The sequence below is a fragment of the Lissotriton vulgaris genome, chromosome 6 (genome assembly GCF_964263255.1).
Source record: "Lissotriton vulgaris chromosome 6, aLisVul1.2, whole genome shotgun sequence".
NCBI classification, from domain to species: domain Eukaryota; kingdom Metazoa; phylum Chordata; class Amphibia; order Caudata; family Salamandridae; genus Lissotriton; species Lissotriton vulgaris.
In genome coordinates this window covers 1,747,079,165-1,747,097,585 of record NC_141694.1, presented here as the reverse complement: position 1 = coordinate 1,747,097,585, position 18,421 = coordinate 1,747,079,165, and the positions used below count along the sequence as shown (strand labels likewise).

The 18,421-nt window shown below is 39.5% G+C and overlaps 1 protein-coding gene across 3 annotated transcripts in view; it reads right to left on the bottom strand.

The window, feature by feature from the left end:
• GALNT14 (polypeptide N-acetylgalactosaminyltransferase 14) overlaps positions 1-18,421 on the bottom strand; it is a 1,224,485-nt gene that overhangs the window by 241,808 nt on the left and 964,256 nt on the right. For all 3 annotated transcript variants that reach the window (XM_086927980.1, XM_086927979.1, XM_086927981.1), the window contains exons 8-9: positions 13,920-14,004; positions 8,193-8,296 (exon numbers count right to left, since the gene is read on the bottom strand). In XM_086927980.1, the coding sequence (XP_086784106.1) occupies positions 8,193-8,296; positions 13,920-14,004 (189 nt within the window). The remainder of the gene's footprint in view (positions 1-8,192; positions 8,297-13,919; positions 14,005-18,421) is intronic.

Here is an 18,421-nt window from a genome sequence, read left to right as displayed (position 1 = left end):
TGTAGGACACCGTCATCCTTCGTGTATTTTACCCAAATCTCATTATAGCTAATAGGACCTACTCCATGCTTCAAGTACAACTCGTATGTAGGAGTTCCGATCGGAGGAACCGGACACAAATCCTCTAACCGGGAATCCCTCATATTTCCACAACTAAACAAAATCCTAAGACTACTAAAACCAGGCATCTTGCTCACTAGTCTAGCTTCAAACAACAAGGGTAATCTGAAATCGATAAGCTCGTGAATACACAAATTCCTTGGCTTTGGGGCCTTCAGGTACCAAATCAAAGCTATCCACTAAAGGATACAAAACAAACTAAGAACTAGGAGACGCTCCCTTTATACTTAACTGAGTTGTCGATGGCGTCACCAGAAGACCTGTCAATCGTCTCGCTCTACAAATGTCCGAGGCTCCAAAACAGGGCGACAGTTTGGCAGCAGTCCTTCGTAGCCGTCGGGACGTGGGAAACCTCGCAGCAAAGACCTTCGGAACCACGTCGACATACAGGGGTCGCTGAAGTGGCTGCCCAACCTCTGGAATTTTCACACGAAGCTCCTCACGAACCTCTGGCTTGGACCGGTACCGCTGAAGTCGCCCCACGTTGGGCGCCATATGAGGTACTGGGTTTTCTCGGAACCGATACTATTACAAAAAACCCAGCGGTGTCAGGGCAACACCCAAAGACCCCGGATTCCCCTGTCTTGGCAAACAGAGACACGGGATACTTCTCGGTGACGTCAAAGACCAAAGTTTAATGGTTGCAACCAGGGACAGAGGTCTACAAAGTACACACGGGTAGTTCGACAGAGACTGCACCATCTCAATGAACAAAGCTCGGTCTTTTATGCTAAAAATTAAGCTTCTGGCAACATTACAATTTACATTCGGTGCATACAAAACTAACCAATGAGCAAGTAGCATTTCAAAAAGTAGCGAATCACGACAGTCAAAGTTAATCCCACTTTCCGTTGTCCAGCCCACCAAAAACGATCGCACATATGCTAGTTTCCTGTTCGATCAGGCCGGACAAACCCATCATAAAACCTTCAACCCAGATCGATGAACATGTCGTAAAGGAAATGCAGAAACAGATGGAAAGGAGATAGAGGAGTGGGAACGGTGGGCCATAAAATCGGACCATGTCCTGTTCTTTGATCTTTATCAGTGCAGCTGCTGAACAAGGAACTGGCTCAGCAGGATTCGCCCCAGGCGAGGAGTCAGTTCAGCAAGGTCAACCAGAAGTCAGCTAAGGCGTACGTGTCAAGGACTCGTTCGGCCACAATCATAGGGCCTATGTTAGTGCAACCATACAAGATGGCTGCCACATTACAAAATGGAACCCGAGGGTTCAAACTAAATCCTCAAATACAGAGTGTTCTCCTTTATAGATTCATACGAAAACACTCAGACACGTTAGACTCGTCATTTGCGGTCTGCTGACACCAAGATCGTCCATTTCCGACAATCTTTATAAATTGGGTTTTGGAACTATCGAACCCAATTCAGAATCATGGAACCACAGACGTAATGAATTTTTTGTAAACACTAAGCAATATAAATGCTTAGTAGAAGGAAGAGAGAAATCAGAACCAATTTCTAAACACTGTAACGTATAATGAAAGCTGCGGTCATGTCACAGGGAAATAGCTGTAGTTGAATAGTTGATTACTTAAATCTACAAAAAGAAAAGAGAGGAAGAGGATAGTTTATAAGGATAACTGAATCTATGGTAGTTATATCTGAACACACATGATAGGTGGAATGCACAACATGTCAGATGGAAAGCCAGCTCACAGTTATGTGATAGAGAAGTACAAGACCTGTAATTTGTGAGAATGATTTGCTCTAGAATTTATCTAGGAGGATTGAATGTAGGAAAATGGGTAAGCGGTAAGCTCACCTCATGATGAAGGGCTTCTTGGGACAGCAGTACACAGGGGCCCCAAAATGTATCACAAAGGGCAGAATTAAGGCTCCATCCATCAATTGTGTGTCTTTAACTCAAAAAGGAATACCACAGCCTTGCAATTGGGAGTCATTGAGTTGCTATCTAACATCCAACTCAGGGAAGTATGAAGGCTGATACCACAATACCAGAAGATATCTAGTAGTAGAAAAGGCTCATACGGGGAAAAAGTGTTGTCAATGGAATTGGTAAAGTAAAGACAGATGGCACAGAATGGCCCGACCGGTATTGTAAGGGACTGCTTAAAGGTAAGGCTAAGGGACAGTACCAACACAGGTACTCCCTCTGACTCACCAGATCGGTAAAGGCCAGATAGGGCTACCATGTGACTAATGATTGTAAATAAGTAAATGGTTTGTAAAGCGCTCGATTGCAGAGGCGTCTTGGCACTGGGGGTTGCAAACAATTGCAGCAAAACCAGGGGCAGTACCGGTCTTTACTGTATAGGGAAGAGCCATGTTTTAACAGCGCCCCTGAATTGTAATCAGACAGATTGAAGCCTGATGTGAGGTGGTAACTTATTCCAGAGCTTGGATGCTAGATGGTAGAGGCATCTGCCTCCCCATCTTGCCTGCTTAATTTGAGGGACACTGACCATTGCTTTCGTAGCCGATCTCAGAGTGCGGTGGGGGGTATTCCATAGGACTAGTTTGTGATAGTCGGTAGGCTTTCCATCGTACAGGGCTTGTCAACCAGTAATAATGCCTTAAACTCAATCTGCTGCTTAACTGGAAGCCAGTGGAGGTTCCCAAATGTCCCAGATTGATTGAATTTGGGAATGTTCAACAAGGTTTGGGCTGCAGCGTTCTGTAGAGATTGCAGTTTGGATAGTTGCCACTTAGCAATCCCTAGGTAGAGGGAGTTACAGTAGTCTATATGGGAAAGAATGAGTGCTACAACAACTGTTTTCCTCGGCTCCAGCAGGAGAAAAGGTAAGATTTTCCGAGTATCTTTAAAAGGAGTAGCAGGTCGATGTTACCTGGTTGATCTGTCCTGAAAAGCTGAGCTGGTCATCACATACAAAGCCTAGGTTTCTCATTTTAACTACTGGGGCCGGACAAGTTTCTGCCACTGCTGGCCACCAAGCTAGATTCCAGATGGGAGGACCAGTGCCGAATTCCATAACCTCTGTCTAATCAGTGTTTAGTTTAGATAGTTATGGTGCATCCATTTCATAATGTGTTTAAGACAGTTGTGGAATCGGGTCGTTGGTGTGCCTACCGCGGAGCAGATGGAGATTATAATTTGGGTATCATCTGCATACAAAACCAGCGAAAAGCTGTGGTCCTTGATTAACTTGGCCAATGGCGTCACATAGATGTTGAATTGAGTGCTGACCCATGAAGAACTCCACATGGGAGATGAAATTTGTCGGATGTCCGGTAACCCTGTTGCCTTCAGCCATTGCGTGAGTAGTGATTGACGTGTCAAACGCGGCTGATAGGGCAAGTAGGGTCAGGACAGCTCTGCCGCTCCTGTCAATTTGCCAATGAATTTCCTCCATGGCCATGATGAATTCCGGCTCAGTCGAATGATCAGAGCGAAAACCATGTTGAGTGCTATCGAGTAGATTGTTGGTGTTCAGATAATTTTTAAGCTCTGAGTTTATAGCTTTTTCCAAGACCTTGGATGCTAAGGCAGGAGATCATTCTATAACTTGTTACTTCATAGGTTGCATGTCAGGTTCATTTAGGGTTGAAGGCATGAAGGCAATGAATGCAGAAGGAGAGAAAAGGGGCGTGGAAAAGTGCCAATGTCCTCTGAAATTAAGTAACTTCTAGCCATGTCCACACAGTATTGACTAAACATTCACCTTTTTAATTGATACCTACTTGGACAAGGTTGCTCGTACTTACCAATACCCAGGTCCATTTGCACTATGGGTTGCCCATGTAGTATATATATATGGCACACACCAAAAAATGCATGGTATTCCAGAAAAAAGATGGAACTTGCAATAATTACATACATTTGAAAAACTCTTTATACCTTGGTATTGGATTTTATCATGTGCGATAATTAGGAGCAATATTCCTTGTATCCATTTAGGGGCTCCCACAAACAGTCCGTCATTAGTAATACCATCTTAAGAAAGATGATTCCCTGCCTTAGTTCCATGTTCTAATGTCCTGGGGCCTCATTTATGAAAAGTGACGCCTCTCTGCATGAAAGCAACGATGAGTCACTTCTCAGTGACATGATTGATGCGTCATATTTATTGTATGACGCATCATGTCGCAAGGATTAACAGATACGTCAGTATTTCTGACGTATCTGTATGACGCAAAAGTGACGCATTGCTGGAGTGTGCCACAAAAGTGACGCAATTCCAGCAATGGGTCCTTTCACATGGGGCAAACCCCATGTGAAAGGGCCTGCGTCAATCTTACGCCTGCTGTGAGGCAGGCGTAAGATATTGACGCATTTGTGTCCTAGAAGTGGCGCAGTGAAATCTTATAGATTTCAGTGTGTCTCTTCTACGACCCTTTCTTGCGCCGGAACGCCCCCCTGCATACATTATACCTAGTGCAGGTATAATGTTGTGCAGGGGTTTACAAAGTGACACATATACCTAGATGCGTCACTTTGTAAATATGGTGCAACAAGGCACATTATTTACGCTGCTGGTGCGTCACAAAAAGTGATGCACTGGCGGCGTAAAAGTGACGCGCGGCCTCATAAATGAGGCCCCTGATTCTTAGTTGTGTGGTTGTGGTAAATCCTCCTCCATACTAGTTCTTTCATGGAAGAAATTCTACTAGTAAATGTTTCTCCGTATTTAGCACATTGTGCAGAAATCTGAGTAGTTTTTATGTCGTTCAGTTCTGTATTTTGTAAAATGAACAATGTCACCGATAGAATTGGGTGGAGCACACTAAAGTGTACAGGACTTTGACCCAGTCTATTGCAGGATTCTGCCTCACATGTTGTAATTCCGTACACACTGCCTTGACAAAACATGTTGCTTGGCTCATCAGAGCAATTTAAATCTTCTCTTGCACTCATTGATGGTGGTGAACTAACACTGAGAATGTTATGTCTTTTAAACCAGGTATGTGTTTTAATAGGTCTTAGAACACTGTATGCGGTGGAAATCAGACTGATTGGTTAAGAGATCCAGTATGGGTAATAAATACACAAAGGCTCTTTACTACTATAAGGTGGGAGGTATGAAAAAAGTAAACAGACCCTTGAGTAAGTCTTAAACTCTAACATGCTAATATGTACAAAGAGAATTAAATACACCACTAAAAAAGTTTAACCCTTCAGTACTGCTAGCAAAGCAGTACAACGCAGACTGCGACTGGAAAGAAATCAGAAATGTACACATTGTTTCTTTGTTTTGGATCTCTTATGTATAATCATGGGCATGCTTTGCTTCGAAGATTTAGAAGTTACATTAATAAACATGGATTTTAGTTTCAAGCCATTAACAAGAAATGGCAATCTGTCACCATGGTGCTGATAACCAACAGAAAAAATGTCTGAAATCTAAAAGCAAACAAAAAATCAAAGCATGTGGCACATTGATCTGTCAGCAGAAAACAAAAGAGGAGGCATCTGTTCTTGGGAATAACTAAAAGCAGCACTCTTTTATGTATTGTTTGAACATCAGGCAGATTCAGAAATCCATTAAAGCAAATCAAAATACCATGGCCGTAATACAATTCAAACAATCCGAAACCAAATTGGTCTGTTGCCATTAGACAGACTATAGACAGGAAATAAAGCAATATCAAAAATCATGCTAAAGCTTCAATTGAGTGTTGGTGCAGAGCACCCCTGAATTATTTCACCCCCAAAAACCTCTTTGATAGCATACCTATGGGTGGGTACGTTGTGATGGTGTTTTAACTTAATTTCATGAGGCAACGTGTCTCAAGACAAAGTGCAAAATCAACATATCAAAATACAGTCAATTATTTAAGGACAGACTCAAGTAATTGAGTTATAGGGCAGAATTAGAAAATGCATAAAGATTTATTACAAAATTCAAAAGGCACAATACAGAAATTGTAAAATGCAGAAGGATAAATTAATTGCCATGAAGGCTCCTAGTAATACAGCAATACAGAATAACAGGCAAAATCTAAAATATTCTTAGTCCCAAATCAGCACCAAAACCAGTAATAAATCAGACAGCATCCCTAGTAGCATGGGAAAGTAATCTAAAACACCCTAAAAATTGAAGATTTATATAGGGAATTCTTACATAGATAAGCATGATGTGAGCAAAGGAATTACATGTTCAACAAATTAGAATATTGAATTAAAAAGCGCCATATAGCCTTAGCACCTATCCCACTACATGAATATTGATTCAGCCCCCCCCCCCACTGAGGTAATGTCATCTAGAGGTGTCAGAATAAACTAGTCAAACAAACATGAGTGAACAATTATGAATGAATGCAATACTGCGAGCAGGCAGAAGAACTTTGTAGAAATGCAACATTAATGAGCCAGTGCTAGACAGTCTTCTTGAGAACAACGCCATATGGAAATAACAAACATGACCTGTTTGACTACATGCTGCTGAAGCAATAAACAGTGAATGTGAGAAGATGGTGTTGAGGCTTAGTTAGAATACGTCAGGAAAAATGCACTTTAACAAGCTATATCAAAAATATTTACATAACAGCCCTCCATTGCAAAATAATATGTAAGGAGGTTATCCATTAAAGTCAGACCAGATATACAGCTACTGACACCATTGATGCCCAATTACATATATGACCTTACAACCAGAAAGAATAAGGCACTGAAAAGGTGAGGGGAGAAAGGGGAAACACAAGAAGCAGGAGCAGGGGAAGGGGGATAAACAAGCTAGTGAGGTGAAATTAAATGTCTACTCATTTAATCAGTACTTTTAATGAATCATAACCTCCTACCAATTCATTTTTCAATCACCCTCCTCTATTTATAAATGTAATTTTCTAAAGACTAGTGTCAATTTTTTGGGGGGTTTGGCTACTTTGCAATAAAGGAAATAAAAAGTAGTTCTGTTTTAGTCAATTTACTTATTGTTCAAAGTTAGTGAAATGTCTTCAAAGCAAATAAATTATATAAAAAAAACCTCAAATCTAACCAATATTATTTTCTGCTATTTTCACATTACAGTGCTTCTTTTAGTGGTGTGATAAAAAGAGCTTATATTGAAAGGCTCACCAGCTTATAATATCGGCTAACCAAGACCAGATTAATACTTACTCTTCAAGAATACTGTGCAATACATTGCATTTTTTCCTACCATATTTAAATAATTTCTATCTTTTCTGAAGTAAAATCCCATGCAACAACCTGACACAGTGTTATAAACACAGAATACATAATGGGTACCCATGGAATATGGTCTGATGTGCAATAAAGGTGCTCTAATGAATCAGAAACAATGAGGCCCAATACTGAGGTTGTAAATGTCACCCGAACCCCTGATTATACTACATAATTTGTGAAATAAAATCACCCAAAAGTAATACAGAGCTATATATCTCCATTGTGAAATAATGTAATTCTGTACATGAGAAAGAAATTCATGCTTTCTCTCCTAGACCAGTCTGATGCTGTGAAAGGTAGTACTTGAAGAATGCCTTCTGTAGGGAAACCTTTTCAGTGGGATCAGAAAACAGAACATTATCTAATGGCAAATGTATGTCATTGTTCATTTCTAAGATATAATTCCTGGCTCACAGAGCCACGAAGAGCACACCAATGTTTTTGCGAACCAATCTGTGTTCTAATAATGATCCATTGTGTCATATCAGTGATCATCCTGCACAGACTTAAAAGCAGGGCAATTTATAGGTGTGCACTTCAGAATGGAATGAAGATACTCCGTCAAGTTACTTTAATCTGTTAATTTTTTAGCCATCTCTTTAATTTTTACCAAAATTAGATGGCAGAAGATTCCCCCACCATCCACTGTTCCTAATCCTTAGTGTGATGATGCAGTTACTTAGGTTTAGAAAAGTTTCCTCTTTTTGTATTACTGTTCCACTACATAATTTAAGTGTTCTTCATAAGAATAGAGCAGGTGGAATTACAAAATATTTTGATTGAGATAATTTCATCATGCCAAATGAGGTGGAGCAATGAATTAACTTAAAAAAGTAATCAAGTGTGATTAACACATCAAAGCCATCAGCTGAGAGATACAAATTTCATATAGCAGCAAAACAGTTGAACTCAACAGTGCCTTATAAGGGAAATAAACTGTGCAACTTACCAAAGTTCTCCCCGCCCCAGATGTCCATGGCAGTGTCATACTTCCCCAGATGAATAAACCATGTTTTGTCAATAACAAAGAGGCCTCCTGCAATGATAGGTGTCCTAAAACAAAAAGTAAATACATTCAAAACACTTTGAAACAAAATTCTTGCTTTAATAAAATCTTTCAAGAACTATATTGAAATTGCAAAGTGTTGCCTATTTGATAAACATCTCCTCTAACTTTTAACTTATCATGGCTAGGATCAAGGAGGCTAACAACAAAAAGGTACAAGAGTGGCCTACAAGGCATTATATTTTTTGATCGGTTATGTATGCACTCAGAACATTCTGTTATACATTGAGATATAGTATTAGGTTCAAAATCAAAAGTCATGATACATTTATTACCAAGTTATGGTTCTTTACACATTGCAGTAGATTAGATCCTTGGAACAAAACTGAAACACGTGGTCATTAAATGTAATATTAATTACAAAAACACATTACGTGAATTATGTGAAAACAATCACAAAATTAATAGGTAATGTACTATATTATTACATCTTAGTAAAGATTAAAATTGCTATGACCTCTGATACTCACCTTGTCATCACATTTGTAGAGTTAGAAATGCCATTTTTAGATTTATATTAAGAATATCATAGAAATAATAACATTAACATACTATTAAATAGAGGTAATAGCACAATGAACAGTGTGTAAAATCTGGGGCAGGGGACTTGTGCAAATATTCTAGCACTAAAATCAGAATAACAATGTGCTAGTCTCAGAATACTGTTACAGAAATATTAGGAAGATTTCAAATTGAGGGACTTATTTTGAGTTTGGTAGATGAAATACTCTGTCACAAATGTGGTTGATACCCCATCCACCATATTACATTTTCTAGGGTAATTGTAATACTGCAGATGGGGTATATCTTACCATGTCTTGATGTAATATCTCATCTGCCGAACACGCAGTAAGCCCCTTAATCTTTCCAAAAAAAATACTCAACCAAGTACAAGTAATGTAAAAGGTACAATTTCAAAAATGTATCAATCAACCCATTTCAATGAAAAAAACATTTTTTTTACCTTAAAACACTGAGGTCAATTAGCACATGTACAGAAGTCTTCAAGTTGTAATAGGCAAGCATCTTCCACAGAAAGAGGGAATTATCAGGCAGTCAATGCCTGTTTTCCACAACTCTGAAGTATATCATTTTATAAATCCCTTTCTACGCCAATCACTCAAAATCTAGTTGGAAGTGAGTTTGAGCCCCTGCTGAATATTCTATAATCACTGTACATGACATCTCATGCCACCCATTATAATACATAATTATACATTACCATCCCCGTCAAGGGACATTCCTTAAGAAATAAACTTGAAAAAAACTGATGTTTTATAAGAATTGACAGATGGACGAATAATGGACTTTCAATTATTAGTTAGTTAGCACTAATGTTATAACTAGACAACTGTCAAGATATGTGCAGGTGTATTGTCTGCACCTATCTCCATATTTGACTTTGTTAGTTTTCTTAAAGTAAAGTGCGAGAAGACTTCTTCACCTCAGCTTCTCACAGTGTGGTTTAATGGCATGACACCAGTCTACTATTTATTCATCCTTACTGTCAGCTCAGTTATAACAGAAATATCATAGGATGCTGTCCACTAGAATATTCATTAATCCCATAGTAAGAGTTAGTCGATAAGTACTGCGCCTTAACTGTGACCCTTAAATTAGTAAAATGCGTAGCATGCTCATTTAGAAAAAGCCTGAACAAAGTTGCACCAACATTAATTCAATTTAAAATATGAAACAAATGTTCCCTCAGAAAATTGAGATATTTCCCATGTTTTCCTGCAACTATTGAAATTAATGAAGACATATTTAAACACATACCCTCAATTCAACCAAAATTAGAAAGCAGCACACTACACTACCTATGCTGTGATTGAACGATGTTACAATGGTACAATGATACAACAAACAAATACAATGTGTTTTCCTGGAAAAAATACCTCCATAAAAAGGCATTTCCAAACTGGATGTACGGAAATATATGAGAACCCATACATATGTAGTATAGTTTGTATGGAATTATATGTAGAGCCATTACCAACATGATACATCTTATCTGTGACCTATGTAAAGCACCTGTTTAATGGAACAACTTGATAGTATGAAATAGTGGAAAGTCGTTATCGGAAACTGAAAGATATATTGTCATCGGTGAGTAGATGGGTTACATGCAGTGTTGTACAGCATAATAAGGGAGCTCTTGCAAGTGTAATGGTTACAAGTGTCAAGCTATGTTTTGCTAGACCCTGATAGGGGCAAATATATTTTTCACAGTATTTTTTTTATTTAAGTTTGATATCCTATAACACTAATATGACACATTGCCACTTAAGAGGAACGTGTTGGATCTTACAGCCTTATTCATGAAGCCGAAATCGGCTCGCAAAGGGCCAGATTCATCATCCCAAATGCAAAAATCGCTAATTGCGATCTCGCAATTTTGCGAGGAATTGCATTCAAGGAATCTCTATTTGAGATTCCTTAAATGCAATTCATCATCCAATTTTGTTTTGCGAATTCGCAATTTCTGGCCGCAATTTACCGCGAGGTCAGACTGCGTGGTAAATTGCGAAAACTCAGAAAAATGCTTTAAAATGCATTTTTCTGAGTTGCATGTTACACACACACATGTCCTTTGGACATGTGTGTGTGCAACACCTGTGTAAAATTTCATTTGAGGGGTGCTACAGGGTGTCCTTTGGACACCCCTGGCACCCTTCAAATCGCTATCTTATTTGCGATTAGCTAATTGCTAATTGCAAATAAGGAATACTCCCCATTCATTTCTATGGGCCTTTTGGCCCATAGGAATGAATGGCTAGTTATTCCTTATTTGCGATTAGCAATTTGCTAATCGCAAATAAGGATTATGTAGGAATCGCATTTCTTTATGCAATTTCTACATGAATCCCGTTTTGCGAGCCCCTAATAGCGATTCGCTATGAATCGCTATTAGGGGCTCGCAAAACGGGAGAATGATGAATCAGGCTGATAGTGGGTTGTCTCTGTCACACCTCTGATAAGTTGTTTGTGCTAGAGTCTGGAATCAGCTGTAATATTCCATATGCAAATACAGAATTCTATGTGAGCTTGAATGTCAAGATTCTAAAGGATACAGCAGTAGAGGGGCAGCAGAGGAGCTGCATTGGAACAATGACTTTCCATTCCTTCATGGGTTGATTTAATGGCATATTTACTATACTCACTGTCTCAGCGTTTGTGCAAGACTAACAATGAGTGCCAATCCACACATGTTACAAACCCATGTGCAACTGCTGTGATGCAGCAACTGCTGAAATCTGGTTCTGACTGTTGCCCCCGTTATGCAAAATGTACATAGATGAAGATGAAGGTTTGATTACAAAGGTTTTTCAATGGTACCTCCTAAAATTCCAGAAAATATCTGGAAATGGGTAGCTCCTGGTTTTCTAAGACCATGTCATGGATTGCAGTGTGCCAGTTTGCTCTGGAGTTGACTGATTACAGGTATAAGTTAATTGAGGTGAAGTTTGAGAGACAGTCAAATTCAAATGCTGTGATCGAGTTTTTGAGAGAGATTTTTCACATGAAGTCTAACACAAGTAAATGGCATGGACAATGGAGGGCAGTGTATCTCAAACGAAATTATGACATTTTTAAAGGAGACTGGTATTCTGAATTAGAAGATCAGTCTCTATCATCCGCAAGGAAACAGCTTTCTTGATAGTATTAACAGGTTTGTTGAAGAAAGCATCAGGCTGACTCTGGCAATGAGGCTGGTGGTGAAAGAAATCTTAAGGGAGATGTTGTGGTGCTTTCAGTTTACTCATCTTTCTATGACAGGGATCTCTCCCTTCAAAGGGTTGAAAGGACGCATGGGTAATACTGTTGTGGAGTCGTGTTGAATTTATCAGCATGCTTGGAATGGAAAGTGTAGTCATTAATGTGAAAAATTATTGACACCAGCGTGTAAAGTAAATAGGCCTGACAAAAGTCTCAATATGATGCTTTGCATTTTGCAAATGAAAGGGGTGTACAGGTAGAGGGTGCGGTGAGTTAGGTTGTCTTGTGGAGAGAGAAAAGGCATTGCCACATTTTGACATTGGTTCAGGGTTGAGAAGGTGTCGAAGTAAGCTGTATGTCTGTCTGGAGTCAGTGGTGGAATAAGAATAGAGCAGCTAAGGCTTCCCTTCAGGAGGCTTGAGTAATAAAGGGAGAAAGGAATAACGATTATGGTTCTACCTTCGGATATTTAGAGTATATTGTGGGGCATTTAGAGTATACCTAAGCCTTCTCAAAATAAGAAACATACACTATGGCTGAAATACTTCGCCTGATTTTCCATCTTTCTGTAGTTTCATTGGCACAACATTTTGAGGACTATTTATGTGCTGGTTATTTGTCTGCTCACAAGCTTGTGCTGTTATTGATAAGATGTTTGTGTGTGGCTCAGACTAATCTGTTGTTGAGTATTACTTTTCTGCCCATTTTCCCTGTTAAGAGTTTGGGAATGTCAGTATGTGTTGTGTTTTAGTAGGTTGTACATTAGTAGGTTGAATCTCTCAAGCCTCTGGTAGGTTCCTTGGAAATACCATCCCTGGCCATATGCAATATGCTAATACCGAAATCTATCTTTTATGTGAGCTTGAATGTTAAGACTCTAAGAAGGACAGTTGCCGATGCACTGCAATGGAGCGGAGTCTCTTCCTCTGTGGGTCTTCAAGGTTTACACTACTTATAGTTTCTGCCCCTCATTTAACAAAAAGACCTGAGAATGAATGAATATTTTCAATACATTTTGTAAAATGTTAGAACAGAAGGATCACTATCTAGGGCATTTCCCTAATCCAAAGCTAACCGACTTTGCCAAAACAGGCTTTTGAGACATCAACTTTATCGCGTGCCTGGTGGATTGATGCTGTTGATTTGGAACTCTTCCCACCTCTTCTTTCTTCAGATTTGCAAAATATCTATTAAACCTGACTCTTCTCCCAAGTGAACTGCACTTATTTTTTGAAACTCTGAAGTCTCAACAGCTGAGTGGTCTTCATTGGGTTTCAAACGGGTAATGCCAAGTTGTCTGGGATGAATGACACCTGAGGGGTGGATGGATGGAAGAATGGATATCTGGAATGATAGGTTAAGGGATAAATAAATGGAAATACCTAAAACATATATACACCAACAGGTGGCAACAAAGTTGCCTCTATGGACAGACTTACTTTCCTTCCTTAGTATAGTTAGTGCTTACATGCAATCGAAACACAAACAACAACACTGCACATTGGCAAATGGGTTTTCCCTGGTCATTATAAGCTACAGTAGTAAAAGCAGATGTTCCATTTTAAGGCCCACATTAAAGCGAGCTTTAATAGAACTGCATTTATTGTACGCAAATCTGGTAGGAGAAACCTGAGGCTCAATGGCCCATTGAAAGACATGCTGAAAAGAAGCAGATGTGATATGCTTTCAGTATGAGCGAGATCTGACACTTCCCCATCCATCTGTGCTTCCCAACACATATGCATTTTTAGTGCGCATGTTGTAAAAATATCAAACAGTTTTACACATCGCGCGGAGTTAGAAAAACATGCTAAAATGTGTTCAATAAAAAGGCCTCCTGCATATTTATAGTTCATATTTTTCATTCATGTGCTTGGTTTCTTAACTCACCGAATGGGCTGGGTGGGATCTGTTCGCTTGGCTTTTTGCTCCAGTGAGAGCTGTTCCCATTTGAAATGAAGACTCCAGTCAAAGCCTATCATTAAAGAAAAAAAATACAAATATGAAACAACAATATTTGCCGGTTCCATATTACCAGAGATCACATTCAGGCAGATTTTGTTAATAGGTTTTTGAGTTTAAGGGCCCAATATGGTACGCCTCAAGCTGACATAATTTTAAAAAACAGACATTCTTATTGATGAAGTCATCAGCTGTGTGATATGAAATTATACCGTATGGGTACAATGAAATGCAAAATACATTTTAAGTGCTTTTCATCCATGGAAGATAGGAGCACAAAGACACTTTGCTAAACGAATAAAACAGGTCTCACCAAAGTGATAAACTAAAGAGCCATTAGAAAAGACTACCTTAACAGCCTTAATATAAAACTAAATTAAAATAAAACATATATAAAAAAACTGAAGAAAAGAAGTAGCGTGGCATTTAACTGCCACTTAAAAAGAAGGGCACTTTAGGGCATTGCTTCGCTACATTATACAATTCATCAATTAACTGGCAGAGTGGTTAAAAGACGAGCACTTTCATTTAATGTAGTGTAATTTGGTGTCCTCTTAGGTATGGTACAAGGTCTCTGTCACTGGCCTTCACCACGTATGGGAAAAGAAGAAAAGATCAGGTGCTACTTGCAGCTACCATACTGATTACAAATGGTACCAGCCTATTACAATGATGGAGTGATGGACACCAGCGGCAGCAGTCACAGGTAAGCGCACTGGGCAGTTTGGCGTGGGAGGGGGGGAAGTCTACAGATGACGGAATAGGTATAATTAAATAAAAAAAACAGCTATTCCATCGTCTGTTGGCTTCCACCCTGCCACACCCGGCTCCGCCCCATTGCACGTACCTGTGCTGGCCACCGCTGATGGACACACAGGATTAATACTGACAATATTTTCAGGAATGCAAAAAAGTTTGATCTTAGATGACGTATATCTGATTGGCTGCTATTTACCCATTCACAATTTGCTGCATTGGATTCAGATCTTTGTTAGAGAGTGAGACAAGGAAGGCTTGCTGTAGCTAATGCTACTACACTTATGAGTAAGTTTTCATCATGTTATGTACGAGGCCTTTGTTATTCTGAGTCTTACCATTAGAGCTAGGATGTTTACTTATGTTCTATATTTCTTTTAAGTGGGCGCATTCTAGATCAAGTCAGATGCATCTTGGCCGACTTGGGATGACTACACTTGTTGTGGAGTCGAATGCGCCTAAAATGCGTGACCACCTGAAATGAGTGAGGGATAAACACAAAATGATCACCCAATTGGCAGTCAAAGGTAATAAGATCTTCATTGATCTGCAATACACTGACAGATTCTCACTTTTAGACAGACTGATGTTCTATGTCCACAGTCACCAGTGACTTCCTGAGTTATGCTACACCGTTTACTGTTAGAGCCCTTACAAACTGTGGCTCCCTGCTTCTACATCTCCTTAGCTGTTTCTTGTCTCCTCAACTATTTTTTTATTTTTTTTTTATTTGAATTGGAAAGCGCTGCTACTCGGCGCTGGCAGAGGGAAGACAGGATGCTTGGACGAGTCTAATCAATAAAATATGTGTTTTAAGTTTCCTCTTAAAAAGTTACAGATTGTATATTAGTCTCAGAGACATAGGAAGACTATTCCATGCGCGGGGACCCAGGTAAGCAAAGGATCTCCCACCCATCCGAAGACAGTTACATCAAGGGGCCTTTGCCACATGAGTTGAGGAGGAGCAAAGAGTGCGGGCATGGACGTAAGGGGTGATTCTCTCCTTAAGATAGGGAGAACCCATCCCTTTCAGGGCTTTATGTATTAGGACCATGGCTTTAAACATTACCCTCTATTTTATGGGAAGTCAATGGAGGGCCCTTATGTGCGGAGTCATGTAGGATCTCGAGGGGAGAGAAAGCAGAAGCCTAGCTGCGACATTCTGCACTACCTGGAGTCTGTTAAAAAGGTAGTCCAGCAGGCCCAGGTACAGTGCATTACTGTAGTCCAGTCTTGATGTAATTAGATGTAATTAGGGCCTGTAACACCTTTCTGCCTGCTGCCTCAGAGAGGAGAGGTAGAAATGTTTTCAATGTGCGAAGCAGATTCCCACCAAGGCTAGGATCTGTGGGAAGAAGGATAGAGAGCTGTTGATTTTAATTCCTAAGTTCTTAATATACCGTTTTTTGGGACAACCCGGGTGAGGGCAATTGCTGGGTCAACAGTCCACCACAGCATTGTGTGGAACATCTCCAAAGGTCATAATTTCTGTTTTCTCAGGGTTACATCTAAGGTTGTGCAATCATATCCACTGGAAAATTCAGGCGAGGGACCTGGCTATTACTTTCTTGCGTAATCCTTGCGTTTATCACATGAGAGCAGTAGCTGAGTGTTGTCTGCATATGAGACGACTTTCACGCCAAGAGACTCTGCTAATGTTGCAAGAGGGGTCAAATAGACGTTAAACAGCGTGGGGCTGAGTGCCGATCCCAGTGGCACTCCCACCCTCAGTGGCCTAGCCTACTTTGTAAACAGAAGCCCCCACACTTCAATGGACCATCCATCCAGAAAAGATGCGAACCTAATATGGGCCTGATGTTTGATTTTATTTCATGTAGTCGTTCCAGCAGCTTATGGTGAGGAGCCGTGTCAAATGCTGCTGTAAGGTCAAGCAGTATCAGCATTGCCTTTCCTCCTCTGTCCAAAATGATACGAATGAACTCCGTCACCTCCAACAGTGCAGTCTCTGTGCTAAATTGAGAGCTGAATCCAGATTGTGTGGCATGAAGGATGCCATTGGTCTTCAGGTAAACGGACCATTGGTGGTTTCCTTCCTTCTCAAGTATTTTGGCGACGGCTGGGAGAAGCGAAATGGGCCTATAATTGGTATCTAACTTAGAGTCTGCAATAGGTTTTTTCAGCAGTGGCAGGACGTTCGCTTTATTCCAAAGACAAGGAACCATCCCTGATGCCAGAGAAGAGTTAAAAATATGGTTTGGTACCGGGTTAATTGTAGGTGCCACTGTGTTTAAAACTGACAGAGGGCAAGGGTCAAGAGGGAAGCCCATTCAAGACTTTTTAATGCTGCTAAGGACTGAATCAATGGAATTGGAGTAAAAGTGGGGAGGGAGTAAACTTCCACTCCAGATTCAGTGTTCCAGGAGCAGCAGTCCTGAAACTTTTTTTTAGTGTCATGATCTTCTCATGGAAAATCGATCGAGCTCATTACACCATTCCATCGAGGGGGGACAAGTTCTCGATGTGACCATCGGGCGCATGAAGGAATCGACTATTTTGAAGATAGCCTTCCCAATCTGCTTCCACCTAGAATTTTGACCCAGTCTGCTGAAACACAAACTGGATTCCTGTAACAGAAAACACCTGCTGTCTTTCCAGTCCAAAATGGAGGACTGTACTCAGCCATTAAGGCTCACTGTTGCACTTGCAAAGCACAATGTTCAACTTTCAACTGCAAAGAAGATACACTGATCAATACAATTGACTCCACTATGTTAGTAGGCATATGTCAATAATATGGTGTGCTAACAAAACAATGAGTTTTAAATACCATGGGACATAACTATTGTTAAATAAAATATTGTTACTGCCAAAATATTGTGGGAAATAACATCGTCATTATAGAAGAACATTGTTTTTTGGTAGAAAACTTCAAGAATATTGTTGTTTTAATACCATTTTTAATATAGCTGAAAAAAATATAGCATTTTAAATTAATTGAATGTGTTTTAGTCAACATATTAATTTTACGTGTTAGTATTTTTAGTATAATGATTTGCAATTTCCTAAAATATAGTTTCTAATATATATTGTAGTAGCAGCTTATTGGATTTGTAAGGGAATAGGAAGGGAAGTTAGTTCAACTATAAATTTAAATTTAACTGTAAATTATTTCTTTGAATAACAAAAAAATAATACGTTTGCTTTAGTTGCCATGATATATTCTTAGTTGAATGTTTTAATTTTAACTGATATTTCTAATTTCATTATCAGTTTTTTTTATGTTAATTAATTATTACTTATGCCATTAGTTAATTTTAAAATTATTATTTAATTTTTATAGTGTTTTAATTCTTCTAATTTGTTTTTTAATGTATCTATGTTTATCATGCATGTATTCTTTTATATTGTTAAATGTTGTAGGGGAACCTGGGGGCATATTATCAACAACTAGCGATATTTATCGCTAAATAAGCTTACCGACATTTTTTTTATCGCTGCGCATCGCCGGATTGTATCGCAGAGATAACGTGCTATTAGCACTTTTATATCCAAAGCAATAACAAATCCGGCGATCGCGGCGAAATGCGTGAATATCGCTGGAAATTCAGCGATATTCAGTCATTATCGCTAATAGGGACTTAACCTGAATATCCACCTACCATTGGATATACAGGCTAAGAAGTGGTCTGAGCAGGTGTTAGGATTTGGCGATA